Source organism: Delphinus delphis, chromosome X (assembly GCF_949987515.2).
Source record: "Delphinus delphis chromosome X, mDelDel1.2, whole genome shotgun sequence".
NCBI classification, from domain to species: domain Eukaryota; kingdom Metazoa; phylum Chordata; class Mammalia; order Artiodactyla; family Delphinidae; genus Delphinus; species Delphinus delphis.
Genome location: NC_082704.1, coordinates 13,230,219 through 13,249,594, shown reverse-complemented (window position 1 = coordinate 13,249,594; position 19,376 = coordinate 13,230,219). Strand labels below are relative to the sequence as shown.

The 19,376-nt window shown below is 41.5% G+C and overlaps 1 protein-coding gene across 1 annotated transcript in view; it reads left to right on the top strand.

Moving 5' to 3' along the window:
- SLC9A6 (solute carrier family 9 member A6) overlaps positions 1-17,726 on the top strand; it is a 52,968-nt gene extending 35,242 nt beyond the window's left edge. The window contains exons 13-16 of the mRNA XM_060002993.1: positions 2,779-2,809; positions 5,079-5,158; positions 10,801-10,906; positions 14,535-17,726. Coding sequence (XP_059858976.1) covers positions 2,779-2,809; positions 5,079-5,158; positions 10,801-10,906; positions 14,535-14,807 — 490 coding nt within the window. The 3' untranslated portion in view covers positions 14,808-17,726. The remainder of the gene's footprint in view (positions 1-2,778; positions 2,810-5,078; positions 5,159-10,800; positions 10,907-14,534) is intronic.
- The last annotated feature ends 1,650 nt before the right edge of the window (positions 17,727-19,376 follow it).

Here is a 19,376-nt window from a genome sequence, read left to right as displayed (position 1 = left end):
TTCTCCATCTCCAAACCTTTGCTCACACTGTTGCCTCTGCCTGAAATTCTCTCACTCCCAGGAGATGGCACAGCTCAAACGCCTCCTCCTTTTGCCCTCTTCTTTTCTCTCAGCACCACTCTTCCATCTGCATGGAGTACCTCTGTTACAGCACGTGTTTTGGTCAGCCTTGTAATAATGATATTGTTATAAGAGCTACCATTTAGAGAATGTTAGTGATGTATGGGACACTGTTTTAAAATCTTTAGACACATTTTCTTGTTTGATCCTTGCAGCGACTCTGTGTGGGGTCTGTCATCCCCATTTTCCAGGTGATCGAACTGCGGTTCATAGGGCCGCATAACTTGACTGAATTCAAACAGCTAGAAAGGAGATGAGGTCAGATTGGAACCCAGCCCTCCTGGATTGCAAAGCCCTTAGGGATTATGCTCTAGTTGTATCTGTCTCCCCCACTAGTCTGTGAGCTCCTTGAGGGCAGAGCCGTGTCTAATTCATGTCTATGCCCTGTGCTTAGCACAGTGCCTGGCAGATAATAACTGCTCTGAGAAATTTTATTACCTTGAATTGGCCTCCAGTACTGTTCCATCTGAGAATTACAAATGTGCTGTCTTCAGGGGGCTTTCCTGGTGGTGCAGTGATTAAGAATCTGCCTGCCGAGCTTCCCTGGTGGCGCAGTGGTTGAGAGTCCGCCTGCCGATGCAGGGGACACGGGTTCGTGCCCCGGTCTGGGAAGATCCCACATGCCGCGGAGCAGCTAGGCCCATGAGCCATGGCGTCTGGAGCCTGTGCTCCGCAATGGGAGAGGCCACAGCAGTGAGAGGCCCACATACTGCAAAAAAAAAAAAAAAAAAAAAGAATCTGCCTGCCAATGCAAGGGACACAGGTTCGAGCCCTGGCCCGGGAAGATCCCACATGCCGCGGAGCAACTAAGCCTGTGCACCACAACTACTGAGCCTGAGCTCTAGAGCCCGCAAGCCACAACTACTGAGCCCACGTGCCACAACTACTGAAGCCTACACGCCTAGAGCCCGTGCTCCACAGCAAGAGAAGCCACGACAATGAGAAGCCCACGCACCGCAACGGAGTAGCCCCCGCTCACCCCAGCTAGAGAAAGCCCGCACACAGCAACGAAGACCCAATGCAGCCAATAAATAAATAAATAAATAAAATTTATTTAAAAAACCAGAAAAACAAAAAAACCCAAATGTGCTGTCTTCAAGACCACTAGATGTCACTTGAGATACACAAATGTGATTAGAGTTTAATCTGGCTAAGAAGATATTAAACAGCTTCTGGCCATCTTAACAAGGAAGAAATGAGCGTTTCTTTCAATTCTGAAGCTGGTCGTGGCCATCTGTTTTCAAGTCTTTGGCCCTGATTCACTTGCCTTCCAGATAAGGTCGTGCATCATTTTCCTCCCTTCGGTGTTACTGGGCTGCTCCTGCTACAGCTTCTCACACTGCTATTTTTACTGTGTTGTCTGTAGTAGTGACCTTAATCGATAAACATTTGAGCACCTATTGTGTGTCAGGTACTGTGCTAGACTCTGGGGATACGGAGATGAATTGGGACATGGCCTTTATCCTCAAGGAGCTCACAGTCTTTTGGGGGAGACTGACCGGTAAATAACTATACTGTGCTAAGTATTATAATAAAGGAATCTAGAAAGTGCTGTAAAAGTACAAAGGAAAAGTCCTGCCTGAAGGGGCCATAGAACGGTTCCTTTGGAACTTGAAAAAGGAGGACAAAAAAAAAAAAATAAGGGACAGTACATTTCCGATAGAGGGAACACCATGAGCGGAGGCGTGGAAGCTCAGGGGAGGACAGGATTTGGGGAGAGGAGCAGTCGGTCTGGCTAACAGCGGGTATGTGGGCGAGGATGAGGGGAAAGCTAGGCTGGAGCAGCGGGGGAGGCTAGCTTGTAGAGTCTTGCATGCCACACAAAGGACTTTAGACTTGACCCTCTGGGTTGCAAGCTGCTCTCAGAGTCTTTTGTCCAGGGAACAAGCCAGTGAGTTAGTTCTCTGCTTTAGATGGCTAACTCTAGAGGAGAGCCTGGCAGCTGGGCAACCTTACAGCCAGTTGCTCCAGACCCCACGAGTCAGAATGAGGCCCGAGCTTGAGCAGTTGGAAAGGAGAGAAGACCTGAGAAACAGTTTAGGGGAAGAATGAGCGGGGTTGGTGAGTGCTCGTGCTGAGGGGGTAGAGGAGTCAAAGAGAGCTTCTTCATAATGAAGCTGTTCCCTGGGATACGGAAAGCAGATAAGAAAGAATTCTGAAGAACCAAGGCTAATGTCTGTCCATTAGCCTATGGGAAAACCCCTGTAATTGGACCCTCTCTGCAGTCATAAGAGGATGTTGTCGTGAGAGCCAAGAGGTCCGAAAACATGCAGCTCCCTCCTGGAACTGCATTGGGCCAGCCTTGTTTTTGGAACTACGTTGTAGTTCTTATTCAACCACTGGGGCAATGCTGCTTTCCCTGACTCCTGCTTGTAGTGGACTTACAGAAGAAAAAGTTCTTTTTCTGAAACTGGTAAGTGGGATTGGATTGCAGGAAGAGAATATTAGTAGACCCTGCTTGCCTTAGGGTCCAAGCCGTGCTAAGGAGAGTGGTGGGAGCCAAAAGTCTACGTCACCAGCCATCGAGAAGCACGAGAATATTAAGCATTCCATAGCTTCTGCGTTGAGAAAAGTAGTTGCCTGACAGTGCCCATATGTGAATAGACAATTTTTCTTTTGACTGCAAGATCTCATTTTCCTTTTGTGTTTCTCCTTTAGGGTTGGTGTTGATTCAGACCAAGAACATTTGGTAAATATGCATTTGTGTTGTCTCTGGCATTTCTGTCAAATGTGTAGTCGCTTGGAAAGAAAACAAATCTACTGTAGACTTCATGTCACTATTATTTAGATCCTGTCCTATTTGCATCAGCTTTTAACTGACATCATTCCTGGCTTTTCTCACTGCTCGATAGAGACAAAACTGAATTTTAGGCAGCGTGTGGTTATCAAGGGTGACAGCTCTCCTATCTTTGGGCCAACCTGGGCTTTGGCCACAGACGAGAGCAGTCCCTTAAGTGCTCCTGGGTTTTCAAGTGACTGCTCTGGCACGGGGAGCCTTTTTCCACTTTGGTTTGCGCATGAAGGCTTGTCTCTGATGTAAGCCCCACTCCAGCTGCTCTTCCTGTGTAACTTTCAAATTGGATGACCAGCAGCTGCCCTTGAGAACTGCCCAGAAGCGTTGGACTCTTCAGCCAGTCTTTCCTGCCTGTTCAGGAGAATGTGCTTTCTTACCCCGTGCCTCAGCCTTGCCCATGTTTCCTTGCTTACTTCCATGTGTCACTTTCTCAGTTGTTCCTCTGAACCTGAACCTGGTAGACTGAATGCAGTGTGACTCAGTGCCTTCCCTAGACTGACCACCCTTTTCTGGTATTTTCCCACCACTTGTTAATGCTTTCTGAGCACCACTGACTATATGCCTCTGCCCTAGACATGAGATGGGGAATCACAGAAATGAGCTTTTTGAAGATGGAAAGCATCTCTTTAAAAACACAGTTCTTTTTCTTGTCTGAAACAAGCCCTGGTTTATTTGTCTTCAGAGTGTAGTTTAAAAATGTTTTTTATCAGATTCATTTCCTGAATGCTAATTTTGCTAGCTATTGAGTGCTGAGTGTGTACGTAGTAAGTACTTGCCCCTTTTGTGGTCAGAACCTTAAAGTATAATTTCATGGGCTTGCACTATTTGTACAACAAGGCTGGATAAATTCCCATGACGGTGAGCTGCTGGGGTGCTTTCCAAGGGGCAATAGCTCCTCAGTGCCTCCACCCCCACGGCCAAACAAGAAGAGTTACCAAACAGGCCCTCGGACAAGTGCTTGATCACCATCTGCGAAAGTCTCCACTTGCTATGTCCCCTCTGTCGCCACAGAGGACAAATGGAAATGGAGTGACAGGGAGAGAGCCAGGTAGGTGAGTAGCAGCTGTGACATCCAGGAAAAAAAATCTCATTTTTACCTTGCCCTCAAAACCGTATGGATGCCTTGGCTCAGTATATTGTTTACTCCGTATTTCGAGTGTCCACTGGGAAGCCCAGAGGAAGATTTTAGTAACTACAGAGCGTGTGGGAGTTGGGTGTACAGGTGCTCATGTGGTGAGAGGATCATGTGAGATTTACAGATTCGTCGCTCTTCAAAAAGCGGAGACATACAAACCAATGCCTCCTGATGTGAAAGGAAATATGGGTGATTCTCCGCTCTTGTAAGCCCATACAGTGTTCTCAAACATTTTTATATTGTCTATGTTTTGATACATGTTGAGAGGAAGATTCATTTATTTCGAAGACCAGGAAGAACAGGAACCAAAAGCCAGAATCTAAACTCCGTACTCTTCGAAAATCCCGGAAACATAGAACATTCATGCTGGATAGAGCCTTCAAGTAACATTGTATACATGAAAAAACTCCGCTGGAGAGAGGGAAAGGGAGTTGCCCAACTAGTTCGTGTCAGAGCCGAGAGGAACCAGGTGGCGTAACAGCGCCACTGCTGGCCGACCGCATCATATTACACATAAGGACCCAGTTGATGTTTTGGGGGAGCTGTTTTTGAAGCTGCTTGCTGTTACTTTTCCCTCCTACCCAGTCAGGCTTAACATGGAATTTCCCTACTTACTTACATTTTGCTAGTGTTCTAAGAACATAGTAGCAACTTTGAAAATGCCAGTTAACTTTGGGACCCATGACAACTCCCAGAGATCGGGATGTTGATGGGATGTTTTCTACTTAAGGTGCAGTTCACATGGGTGTAAGCCTTTCAGATTTAGGGGATGGATTATCCCACACTGATTTTTTTAAATGCCAGTAGACTCATAAATCAGTAAGCAGCCTGAGTAATAGAAGTGTTCAGAAAAACACTTCAATTTTTTATTCCCAAGCTGCAGTGTACAAGCTATTAAATTTCTCATGTTACCCATGTTGGAGAGTATCTCGTATGCGGTAGGCTATGTTCCTGATTCTACAAAGAAATGACTCTTAACTAAATGTGTTTTTATCTTTGTGTATGTATTGATTTATAATCTGTTTGCAGGGTATTCCTGAAAGTGAAAGAAGAACTACCAAAGCAGAGAGTGCCTGGCTTTTCCGGATATGGTATAACTTTGATCATAAGTATCCTTAACTGAGAAAAAAAATGGCAGTGTGGACGTGGACGCTAGAGTTTAATGGAACAACGGTTTTGACCACTCTCTTCCTGAACTGGAATATAAAACCTGCCTTTGGTCTTCCCTTTCCCCTTCAGTGTAGTAGAGAAGGTTACCAGAGGAAACCCACACAGATGAATCCTCTGAAAACCCATGGAACCAGTAAGGACTGGTTATTGCAGAAGCTTGCTGTATGCAGGGACTCAGGAGCCCTTATGATAGACTTGTTTTGATATATAGGTTTATTTATTGAGCAAACTTTAATATTTATTGTCCTTTAGCTAATCGAGTGAATGCCGCAAAAGGGATTTGTTGGTGTTTGTCCGTGTGCTTGTTAGAGTAAAAGAGGAAAGACTGCCTTAGGAAAAAACATGAGAATGAGAAATTCAGTGATGCTAGGTACCGCAGTAGTCAGCGATGTCGTTTTTTCTCTGACCTTTCCACAGACTGGGAGATTCTCCTCTCCATTCAGAATGCCAGTGCTTCATTGTTTACCAATTTCCTTCTTGTCCTATCGTAACAGTCTTCTTCATAGCTATACTTTGGGTCGGGCTATATATAATAACCTGTTTAAATCATGCCTTTTAAAAAACATTTTATCACTCACTATTTATTAAAATTAATTTCTTATTTGAAAGTTGAACTAGAAAAAGGGACCATGGAGTTCTTTCTGGCTGAGACTTATCAGTAAGGGAATCAAAACCTGGTTTATGTTCCATTGAAGCAAATTTGGGACAACCATGTAAAATGTTTTTCCCTTGCTTTTGACTTTCTGATCAAAACCTTCTATGTTTACAAAAAATGCGCTTGACAATTATCATTAGAAGCTACTATTTACTATATTCTGTTTGCTAGATTTTTACATTCACTTTTTACGAGGACTCAAAATTAATATACGGGAACATGAATACTCGCTTATCTATGGTATTAAGACTCCTATTAGAGGGAGAGAGATCCTGGCTCCTTAAAATTGTTTAATGAGGGCTTCCCTGGTGGCACAGTGGTTGAGAGTCCACCTGCCGATGCGGGGGACACGGGTTCATGCCCTGGTCCGGGAAGATCCCACATGCCGCGGAGCAGCTGGGCCTGTGAGCCATGGCCGCTGAGCCTGCGCGTCCAGAGCCTGTGCTCCGCAATGGGAGAGGCCACAACAGTGAGAGGCCTGCGTACCGCAAAAAAAAAAAAAAAAAATTGTTTAATGATTATGTCATTACTTTTGGCTCCATTATCAGCATTTTGGGTATAAGCCACTCCCATATCTCTTGGGATTTTTTTCATCCTTCTGATTTAACAAAAATTGTTTAGTTTTTCCTTCATAAATGTTTTGTATATTTTCTGCATAATATACAAAATAATTAAATGATCCTAATGCAGAGAAAGAGTAGAATAATATTTTTTTATATTCTTATAGAAGTGACCACCAAGAATTGTTTGACTCAGTACTACTAGACTAAGACTTGGTAATTTTAATACCTAGTGCCGTAGTATAATTAATCATTCATCATTCTAGATTTCAGTTCCTTTGTGCAGTCCGTTTGTTCATTTGTTATAATTGAGATATAACTTAAATACAGTAATGTATACAAATCTTAAGGGTACGGCTTAATGAATTTTGACTTATGTATACACCTGTGTGCCTGCCACCCATATAAAGATACGAAGAACATTTCAAGCACCCCAGAAGGCTCCCTGTTTTCCCTGCAGTCAGTAATGACTTCCCTGAAGGCCTTACAGCCAAAAGGGCGGCCACTGTTCTGATTCCTTGCAACATGGATTAGTTTTACCTATTTTTGATCTTCATATAAATGGAATTATATACTATGTATTACTTCATGTTTTGCTTCTTTCAGTCAACATTGTGTAACTTATCTATATTGTTGCCTGTACCAGTAATTCATTCTTTATCATTGCTGTGTAGTGTTCCATAAATAGTATGAATATACTACGGGGTTTTGGTTTTTGGGGGTTTTCTTTTTTTTTTTTTTTTTTGGTTAAGGATATCTCAGAAACTATTGTTGATAAACGTTTAGGTTGTTTCCTGCTTTTGACGATTATAAATAAAGCTAAACATTTGTACATCTTTTTTTAAAAAAATAATCTTTTAATTAATTTATTTATTTATGGCTGCGTTGGGTCTTCGTTGCTGCGGGAGGGCTTTCTCTAGTTGCGCTGAGCGGGGGCTGCTCTTCATTGTGGTGCGCGGACTTCTCACTGCGGTGGCTTCTCTTGTTGCGGAACATGGGCTCTAGGCACACGGGCTCAGTAGTTGCAGCACGTGGGCTCAGTAGTTGTGGCTTGCGGGCTCTAGAGCATAGGCTCAGTAGTTGTGGCGCATAGGCTTAGTTGCTCCGCAGCGTGTGGGATCTTCCCCGACCAGGGCTTGAACCCGTGTCCCCTGCACTGGCAGGTGGATTCTTAACCACTGCGCCACCAGGGAATTCCCTGTTTGTACATCTTTTGATGAACATAGGCACTCATTTCTCTTGGGTATATACCTAGGAATGGAATTTGGAGCAAGTGTATGTTTAGCTTTAATAGATATTGCCAACCTGTTTTCCAGAGTGGTTGTAACCAATTTACACTCCCACCAGCAAGTTAAGTTGTTCCACATCTTCTCCAAAACTTGGCATTGGCCAGCATTTGAAATTTTAGCCATTTCAGTGGGTGCGTGGTGATATCTCATGTGGTTTAATTTGCATTCCTCTGATGAGGTTTCCTTTCATATGTTTATTGGCCATTTGGATATCCTCTTTTATGAAGTGTGTCTGTTCGGTTCTTTTGCTCACTATTTAATTGAACTGTCTTATCTTTTTTTTATTTACTTGTAATTCTTTCTACATTCCTGAATTGAGTTCTTTGTTAGTTATATGTATTGTGACTATCTTCTCCCAATCTATAGCTCACCTTTTCATTTTTGTAATCCTGTCTTTTGAGGAACAGAAATTCTTCATTTTAATGAAGTTTATTTCATTAATCTTTTCTTTTATGGTTAGTGCTTTTTGTGTCTTAAGAGATCTTTTATATCCCAAGGTCATGAAGATATTTTCCTATGTTTTCTTCTAAACATATGATTGTCTTAACTATCACATTTAAGTCTTCGATCCATTACAAATTGATTTTTGTGTATAGTGTGAGGTGTGGGTCAAGACCTATTTTTTCCCATACGAGTATTCAGTTGACCCAGCACCGTTTATTGGAAATGCCATCCTTAACCCACTGTATTGCAGTGGAAATTTTGTTGTAAATCACTTGGCCATATAAGTCGGGGGGCTCTTGTTTCCGGACCGTCTTTTCTCTTTGTCTATTTTTACATCAATACCACACTCTCTTAATTATTGTACTTTTTAATAAATCTTGCTATCCAATAGGAGAAATTCTACAGGTTTGTCATTCTTTAGTATTGCCTTAGCTATTTTAGGTCCATGGCATTTTCATCTAAATTTTAGAAACAACTTGTCATTTTCCATACATACATGCACACTCATGCTCACACACACACAGAAAAAAAGCTGCTGGCAAATTATTGAATTTGTATTAAATCTGTGGATGAATTTGGAGAGAACTGACATTTTAACAATATTGAGTCTTCCAATCCATGAACACTGTATATCCTCCATTCATTTAGATCTTCTTTAACTTCTCTCATTAATGTTTTATAGTTTTTAGTGACAGGTCTTGCACATCTTTCATTATATTTATCTCTATATATTTGGTATTTTGGGTGCTATTGTAAATGGTATGTATTTCATTTTATTTTATTTTCTACATTTTTGCCCTTAATATATAGGTATATAATTGGATTTTTATATATTGGCCTTGTATCCAGCAATCTTGTTAAGTTTACTTACATTTCTAATAGTTTTTAGATTCTATTTTCTATGCACATAACCAAGTGAATAATAATGTTTTATTTTTATGTCTTATTATGTTGGCTGGACATTCCCAGTACAATGTTAAATGTAAGTGATGATAGCGGGCATTCTTGTCTTATTCCTGACCTAAGGGGGAAATTTTTCAATATTTCACCATTGAGTATGATGTTAGCTGTCAGTTTTTGAGATATCCTTGATCAATGTAAGAAAATTCCTTTCTATTTCTAGTCTGCTAAGAGTTCTTACCATAAATAGGTATTGAATATTATTAGACGCTTTTTCTACATCAACTGAGACGATCGTGTATTTATTTTTTCTCCTTTAGTGTGTTATCTTGCTGATTTTCATCAATTGTTTGAATGTTAAGCCAATTTTACATTACTGGAACAAATCCCACTTGATTATGATATTATTCACTGTGTATGTCACTAGATTTAATTTGCTAGTATTTTGTGTCTGATTTTTGTGTCTTTTCATGAGAGGTATTGGCTCGTGATTTTTTTTTCTTGTAATGTCCTTGTCAAGTTTCTATAGGAAGATTGTGCTAGTTTTATAAAACAGGTAGGGAAGAATTTTTCTCTTTTTCTATTTTTCTGGAGGAGTTTGTGTATTTCTTAAGTCTGGGAAGATTTTAACCAGTGAAGCCTTCTGGGCCTGGAACTTTTTGTATGAAGAGGTTTTTAGTTTCTTTAATAAATACAGGACTATTCAGATTTCCTTTTGTCAATACTTGGTAAGTTTTAGTTTTTAGGGAATTTGTTCTTATAGAGTTAAATACCAAGACTTATTAGCCTCTGTACTAGCGTGTTAAGTACCACTAAACTACGATCTGGTACTTTCTGTACTTAATGCACTAGTAGAATTCATCATTCCAGATTTTCAGTGGTTTTGTGTGGCAAGATGTTTTATGAGCTATGTAAGTGTGTTTATATGAAGTACTTTAATCTTAGAGTTTATAAATATGTGAATTTATGTAAATTTCTTTGGCCTCCTCATTTTTAATTGAGAACAACCTTAAGTTGTAATTTTAGAAAGTAGCGAATATGTATGTGTCTTTCTCCCTTTTTCTGCTTTTTCTCATGATTCCCTCTTTTTTTCTTCTGAGTATCAAATATATTGTTGCATCTGTTTTTATTTTTATTTTTGGAGAATAGATGAATACTGAAATAAGAGTCTATGACAGAGGACCTCATGATGCATAATTTTTTTAATGTTTTTAGAATTGAGTTTCCTTTGATACTAAAGTTTCAACTCATTGAAGAGGCCAGCTGAGTCTACAATAAATAATTAAAACCATTTTTATTGCTATATTCTACTACTGGAATATTTAATCTCTTTTTAGGCTCTTACCATTCTTTAGTTTCTTCCGTGTCTCCTTCAGCGCTAAATTGAGAGTGATTTTGTCTTCCTTTTGGCTTTAGTAAAATCAGAAAGGCAATATGATGTAGTGGAAAGGGCATAGGATTTGGAATCAAGCCAATCTGGGTTCGAGTATTGGTCCTCCGTTTACTTAATTGTGTGACTTTAGGCAGATCATTGACTTCTATGAGCCTGAGTTTCCATATTTGTAAAACAGAGATAATAATAAAATCTCCCTCCCGTTGCATAATAGGGTCATGAAATGGGACAACATTTGCTATCTGAATTGGTAGGTACACTGTGACAGTGATTGTTATCAAACAGATTGTTCTTTTAAATTGGTAAAGAAAGGAACGCAGCTCTTCCTTAACTGGCACAGCTATCTGAAGCCTCTGCTGACGCACAGTGGGCCTCCTCTCACGACAACCCTCCCTGCCTGCTGTGGACCCGTTGCGAGATGCCTAACCAGCCCCCAGGCTTATGAGGTAAGTTGGTTTTATCCAGAACCTAAGTTCTTCATTAAGTTAAATTTAAAACTATCTGTTCTGTGGATGGGTTACTGGTTTTTTGTTTTGTTTTGCTTTGCTTGCGTTTAAGGTATAAAATCCACAAGCAGGAATATAAACATATTTTGCTCAGCCAGAAAATGCACTGAAATCTATAAATATAATTCACCGCCTTTGAGCCGTCATTTGAAAAAAGATACAGAATAGCATCTCATCTTACTGTCAGTGATTTTAGTAAATAATTCTATTTCCATGCTGGTTTTCATTTATTTGCAGCATGTGGCCTGAGCTTAGTACTAACTGCGTATATTGTAATCTATAAATCAGGGTCGTCACAGTCATGTGGAGAGGATTACTAAAACATTTTTTGATGCCCCTAAAGTGCAACAGATGCTCTTTTATTTCGGGTATTACGGAAAGTTTATCTACCTGTGTACCGTATTGCTGGGAGGCATGGATATATCTAGATATAATCTAGATTCCATATTTTTTCCTTAGCTGCCGACATAAGATTAGTGATTCAGCAGGTATTGCCACAAAGAAAGAAATGACAAATGCTAACCAGTTTTTATTTTAAAATATGAACATTTAATTTTTCAAGTTCTTTTTTAAAAACCTTTACTTCTAACCCAACCCTTCAAAAATAACCTGGTGCATCAAATAAAGTACCCATGTTAACAAAACCCACCAATTTTGACTACTCTGATGCAACACCTTGAGTTGAGAGATGAGGCTGTGGTAAAGCAGTGTAGACGTGCACCCTCCAGTTCCCTGTGACCGCCTCTGTGGTGTTTTCGAGCAGATCCCACAGAGAACGGATGGGGAAGAGGAGTCTTAGCAGGGGTGGCACCTGGGTCAGGGAGGAGCACCCTGCAGCGTTGTATTATGTTGAGTCAGTGCACAGTTCCGACAGACTACTGGTGGGCTGGGGGGAACACCCCGTGTTGTCTTGTCCCTCCCTGCCACTTTGCCCAGGCTCCCATATCAAGCACGGCCCCCATTCCCTCTTTACCCTGTTAGCCCATGTGGCTCTGTGCTGAGGGGTCAGCCAGCTTTGTCAGTTAAGTCATTGAGGTCTGGCTCTGGGATTCCAAAGACCCACTCGCCATCACCAAAAGCCAGAAGAGTTCCACAATGCCTGTGTGTCCTGTCGATAGCAAAATACGGCATTGTTCTATTCGTTTCCTTGGGCTGCCATAACAGAGTACCCCGAACTGAATGGCTTAACAACAGAAATTTACTGTTTCAAGTTCTGGAGGCTAGAAGTCTGAGGTCAAGGTGCCAGTAGGGTTGGGGCCTTCCGAGGGCTCTCTCCAGCTTCTCGTGGTTTGCTGGCCATCTTTGGCATTCTTTGGCTTGAAGATGCATCACACAGATCTCTGTCTTCATCTGTACCTGGCATTCTCCCTGTGTGCACGTATGCGTCTGTGTCTCCAAATTTCCCCTTTTTATAAGGACACCCACCAGTCATACTTGCTCAGGGCCCACACCAAGGACCTAATCTTAATGTGATCACCTGCAAAGACTCTATTTCCAGATAAGGTCACATTCACAGGTACTGGGAGTTAGGATTTCACATCTCTTGGGGGGGGGGGTGCGGGGGGGAGATACCATGTAACCCATAACAACCATAAAACTTAATTTTTTAATTTAATTTTTGCTATGTTAACTACTTATTAAATTATAAAAGTAGCATGCTTACAGCCAGATATTCAAACAGTATGGAACGTACAAAGTGAAAAATAAAAGTCGCTCTCTTTCTCCCACCTCCATCCCCCAGAGGCAGTCTTTATTAAGGGTTTATTTTGGATACTCCCTGCTATAGTTTATCTACACAAACTTATATGTGTATATATAGCTCTCTTTATTGTTTTACACAAATGGGATCATAATAAGAGTATTGTCCTGCTACTTGCTTTTTTCACTTAATGATACAGCATGGATATGTTTCTAAGAGTCCATGAGATCCCTCACCTTCTCTCTATTGGTGGCTGCACAGTGTGGTTTTGCCAAGATTGATTTAATTAGTCTCCTGTGGCTAGACCTTTACATTGTTCCTCCTTTTGTGTTTTTGTTATTACAAACAATGTTTACAGTGAATATCCTTGTGTATATAAATTTACCCAAGAATATAAAGTTATAAAGAATAGATTTTAAAGGTTAAGTTGCTAGGTCAAAAGTCATATGCATTTTAAAATTTGGTAGATATTGCCCCAAACCTGAAACTTAATAAAGTCATTAGAAGGTGCTGAAGAGCCCCTGCTGACGAGTGAAGGTGCCACACAACTTTGAGTATTGCTGAATTAAGCGTTAGACACGCTTGTTAGACTTAACTGTTATAAATGGATTGGGCAGGAAGGGATTATGGCTGGTTGGTGGAATGGGTTTGTTTGGTTTTTAATTCACATGTCTTTGTCTTTGAGTATTTAGGCAAATTTCTAGCAACAGCAAATTTTTTTTAAGTTTAAAAATTTTTGTCCAATCGTGCCCTCAGTCTATTTGACCATCTTAGACAAATTTAAAGATTTTAAACACGCACAGGATAGGAGAGCTGAGTGTAGGATGTTTCTGTCAGCTCTACTTCCCTCAAGGAGTGTTAGTCACAGACTTTTTTTTTGCTAGATCAATATGACTATTTAGAATAATTCTTACTCTACATTTTTAAAAATGACTTTCTGATTTTTAAAAGTAATATGTACTCATTATAATAAAATTTCAGATAGTACAAAAACATAAGAAAATAAAAACCACTAGCAATTCTGTCATGCAGAGCTAACTATCATCATTTTGTTGAATACCTTCTAGACTTTCCTGTGCACATGTACACTTTTTAATTTGCCACAGTGGCACTATATATGCTAGACGTTTTTCCCTTTTCTGGAACTTTATTTATATTCTTTTTGGCCCCAAAGTTTCCATTAGAACCAACGCCCGTTGAGCTGGGTGACAAGTGTGTAGTGAGGGTTCAGTATTTCTAGGTATTGTTGATACGGCAGTAAAAGCTTCATTTATATAAATCTGTTCAACAATCAATTGAACTTATATTTAGCGAATACTTTCTCTGTGCCCCCAAACTGTTAGGTGATTGAAGTACAGCGTACAAGGGACTTAGGGTCTAGTGCGGGGGGTGGGGGTGGCGCAGACCACTGCCTGAGCAGTTACGCAAAGGGGTAAGTGCCACTCTAAGGAGAAGACTAAGTACAGGACGCTAGGGGAGAACACAGGAGGACCCCTAAGCTAGCCTTGGATGATCAAGGAAGACTTCTGGGAGAAAGTGACTTTTCAGCCAAGACCTCAGTGATAAGTAGGCGCTAGTTACATGAAGGAGGGGAGAGGGGACAGGACGTAAGAGAAAGCACGAGAGATTTGGGGCAGCTGTCAGCACTTCAGTCTTCGGGCACACAGTGAGGCGGGTGAGGTCAGAGAAACAGAAGGTGGTGGGAGATGAAGCTGAGGGGCCCAAGTCGCACAGTGTCTTTTAAGCCAAGGTGAGGACTTTTGACTTTATCCTGAAGCTTTTTAAATAGGGCATCCTTGAAAATTCTGCTATTGGAAATGTTTCTTGAATTTCATAACAATTCGCAAAACTTATTTTATTTGAATTTAGAACCAGGAACAGTTGAAAGATGATGACTCCGATCTTATTCTCAATGATGGTGATATTAGTTTGACGTATGGAGATTCTACCGTGAACACTGAATCAGCATCGTCCGGTGCCCCTAGGAGATTTATGGGAAACAGTTCTGAAGATGCCCTGGATCGGGAACTTGCATTCGGGGACCATGAACTGGTCATTCGGGGAACACGCCTGGTTCTTCCTATGGATGACTCTGAACCCCCGTTAAATTTGTTAGATAATACAAGACACGGTCCAGCCTAAGCTTACTCATAACTCACTTAGTGATCTGTAAAATTTGCACATGTGATTGTGAAGAAATTCGTACTACCTAAAAAGTCCCAGTGCATGTCTCTGAATGTTTAAGCTGTATAAATGCTATTTATATGGCATCGAAAGACTATAAATACCCTGTACAAGGCAGATTGTGAACAAACTCTTACGTTTTATTGGCTGCACTATGTAGACCGGATCTGTTTTAGAAAGTTAATTTCAGTGATGTCGTGTGTCCCAGCTTTATGTCCCAGTTCAAGTATACAAGGTGACAGATTTACTCTTTCTTATATTTACTTGACACTTAACCAGAGTACCGAGTTCTCGTGATATGAATTAATTTTAAGGCAATGAATTTGTGGGAGGGGAGGGAGAGGAAGAGGGGGGAGTGCTAGCAGGAGAAGTTCCTTTGTCGGGAAACTTGTGTTGATTGCTGCTGCCTCTGTCGTGACCTTTTCCTTTCCTTTTTGTCCGGTGGCCTGTTGTGGTGCAAGAGGCCAGTGGCTCTGGATCTTGCCCCATTCAGATTGGGGAGTGAAGTGCGGGGGCCCTTTGCCCCCCTTGCCATGAAAAGAACAGATTTGTTGGCTACAGTACACTGCTACTCGGAAAAGAAGGCTGCACATGACTTCCAAGACTTTGTTTCTTTTCTTCCACTCCAAGACCTGGGAAGGAGTCGCGCCATCCAGCCCACTTAGCCAAAGTACAGTTGTATATAGTTCAGAGCACTTGATTTCGATTTGGAGGGGCTGGGGCAGGCGGAGAGGGGGCAGAGGCCAGGAAGGGGAGTAAGGAGCATGGTGGTTTCGGAGAGCTCTCCCCCCAAATATGTAAATAATATATACCAGATAAGTTTAAATAAGAAATTCAATTGCTGCTTACTTTTTGATTATGTACTTTATGTGTATAGCAAGCTTTGTGGTCAGAAGTTTTTATATGAATTTAAATCGCTGCTCTTTAGCAGCCAAACAGGAGCAAAATGTAAAACTTTTGAACTTACTTGTGTCTAATTGTCATTCATTAGTCTGTAGTTGATGTTAAAAGTTAATTTATGAATCCATGACCGTTCCACACTACACCACAGCCAGTCATGAGAGAAGTACAGCGCTGCGGAGAGCTTGCTGTGAGGGCGGTTGCTCCTTTGTGTGCACCAGGTGTAGTTGTCTTCATGCTCATGTGACATTTTAATATGAAATACCTAAGCTGCCATGTTTGTTTTGTTTTTTTACAGTTTTCAAGGAAGAGTACATAACATTGCCCATTTCGTATTCAGAGTATGCAAGTGGATCCTATTTTGTAAGCTGCAGATACCTAATGGTGCATTGAATCTTAGCGGGGGGATCCTTTCCGACACTGATTCTGACCCGTCAAAGTTTCAGAAGAAAACTAGAAACTTCTGTGGGTTTTTTCCCCCTCAGGTCTGAGTAGCATTGCCTTAAATCGTACCCAATTCAAAAACGGATTTGTTTATGCGATGTTCAAATTGTCCAACACAAAATATCTTTGCAAAGAAAATATGTACTTGTCTTCCCAAAGGTTTCCTTGCTGTGATGCAAACACTCCTTGCGATTTTGAGGGAATTCTACTGTTGGACCCTTGAGTGGCAGCTCTAACTGTTGGCATAGCCATTTGTTATGTAGTGGTAGTGACTTTCCTGCTATGCAGGAACCCCGTGAAGTGTGCATTTTCTACAATGTGTGCCTCTTCATGCAGTCAATAATTTCTTGTTAATGTGTGTTTGAGGGGCTTTGAACTTCAGCGTCATTTACCCACGAAGTCATTCACGTTGTAAAAGGTTATATAAGAAATTCACAACTACCTTTTTTATCCTGTCAAGTTACTGAGCTCACTTTATGAAAATTGCTGTAAATACTTAGCATGACAAATTCAGTAACTCGTCTGTTTCAGCATGCATAAGACCTTTTCTTAGGGAAACTGATAAAGTTTGAGTCAACTAAATCTGCCTTCGTACTTTATCAGAGGGGAACCAAGTCTGCTGCGCTTACATCAGCATCTGGAAGATTCTCCTCTCTAATCTGCGTGCGCATCTCCAAGCAAAGAAGCAAAAACAAACTCTGCTCATACATCTATTGGTTTGAATGAACTTGGATGAGGTACAGTCTGAGTTCCCATCATGCACAAGTAGAACTGTTCTCGGACTTGTTTTTCTGTTCTTTGTGGACCCTACACGTTTGAATGACTTGAACGTTGCATCTTTTCAAGTTATTTTTTAAGGTTCCTTGGCATTTTATCCTAGTTGTCCGTGTTTGGCAATGTGCTGTTAAAGTAATAGACTTTTAATCTTTTATGTATTTTTTGTTTTCCCTTGGAGTTCTTGGACAGATGTTATAGTGGTTTCTTTTAGGAAAATCTGTCATTAAAAAAATTATAGCCTTGCAAATAACCACTCACAGTGTTTGAGTCACAGTTTATTCTAGTGAGAAGTGAAGAGTGCTGACTTCATTTATTTTTCTACCTATATACCTACTGGGAAAGGGGGAAGACTGATGTTTTAAAAAGCAACAAACAGAAACCTAACAGAACGTAACTTACGGGGTGGCAAATTTCTGGTGCTTATGTGTGAGGCTGGATGTATTTGCTTATGGGACCATTTAAGAAATACGACTCAAAGCAGTCGAATCTGTTACATTGATTTGTAGCCTGTTAGCTCAGTGGTGGATAATGTCATGAAAATGTTAGTTCCATTATATGGGGGGAGTAAATTCTGTATCCAGTTAGGTAGAAAGGCAGTTGCAAGTTGGGTTGAGAGCACGATCACACAAATAGTCCTTTTTCCAAGTTAAAGACAGGTCTTTCTCTTTGTACGTAAGAAGTTTTGTAGGTTGGGGTTTGGTGACAGCAGCTTTGATGCTCGTTTCTTGAACAAACGCATGTTTCCTAATTCACAAATAAAACCCTGCATTAGATTTGAGCAAGTCTATTTGTTTACCTGACTCAGGGCACAGGTGTAAGGAGATGAAAATGTAGATGTCTTGACTTAATCAGAAAGTCCTTGCCAGGAAGTACTGCACACAGATGATGCAGCATTGGGGTATGAGGCTTGAAATAAACTGGGAATGATAAAAATAGTGCTCATTTTTTTGAGCCCCCTTAGATCCAGGCAGTGTATATAGGAGGTGTTCTTTTCATCCACATTTTAATCTAATCTTAATCATGCTTTGTGTTATTCTCCTTTCACAGATAAGGGAACTCAGGTGGAGGGAAGTTGTCACAGTGCTAGTAAGTGACAGATCCAGGATTCAAATCCAAAGTCTAGATTTGTTACCTGCTACTCTCCCAGCTCCAATAGCACGCGATGGGCTAGTCCATCTTGAGTATAACTAGAAGGATGATGAAAGGAGTTGCAGACGTCCATCCTGCTGCCCATCCACCACCTGCTTGCCATCAGGCCAGGGTAGGGCATGAAGTCTCAGCTCAGTCCTTCCGTCTGCTGCACTGTTGGCTGCCAGACACAAGTTCCTCTGGTTGGGAAGTTTCTCGAATTCTTAGTGAAGTGCCCTCCTGTATCTCTTTGAGCCCATACGTGAGGCAACCTGGCTGGTGCCATGCCTTCACACTCTGCCTTCCAACATTTCCACCAAGGGGCCCACCTTTTATGGCAGACCGCGAGGTCCTGAACAATGGCTCTGCACCCGCAGAGTTTGGTGTAGTAGAAAAAAACCAGGGTTTGGAGTTACACAGACCTGGGTTCAAATCTAGACTCTACTGCTGGCTTATTGTGTAACGTCGACCACTTACATGTTGCTGAGCCTTCAGCAGTTTCTTAGTTGTAAAGTTAATTCATTCAAGAAATATTTGCGTACTTGCTTTGTGCCCCACGCGATGGCTATAGCAGCAAATAACAGCAGTTCCTGCTCTCACAGAGCATACTCTACAGGGGATGCCAACAGCTGTCTCACGGCATTGTTGGGGATCATTCAGGCAAGAGAGACTGAGTGCCTTCGGGTAGGGGAATATCTACCTCAAATAACCAGCAAATAACGTCAAATACAATCATCACACGATAGAAAAATACAGGAGGCTCTGAGAGGGCCCTGTAATTCGGTGATAGGGGGATAGGGAAGCTTTTCCTGACGACGGGATATTTAAGGTTAGACCACAGAGTAACCAGAGGGTCAAGCAGATGACAGGCGGCGGGGGCGGGGGGGTGAGGAACATTCCAGGCAGAGTGAACAGTGACAGCCTCCGCCTGTAACTGATCTTCGACACAACATTCATTCAATCAGATAGTTATGGAGTGACAAACATACCAGGTACTGCGCTATTTACATAGCGAGAGGAATAAAATGGATGCCGGCCACCCTCTTAGTACTCACACATCAGTGTGCAAGACAGGAAGTACCCAACAATCCTAACGAGGAGCACCTTGAACCCAAGCCTGCCCCTGCAACTTTGTCCCTCCAGCCTTCTCCCACCGCTCCTCTGAGGCAAGTCCACGGCCCTCTTCTGGGTCGCAGCCTTCAGACATTGGAGAAGAAGAGCTGGTGTGTCTTCCTTGAGTCTTTCCGCCCCGTGCTGACAACCCCATCGCCTCCCTGT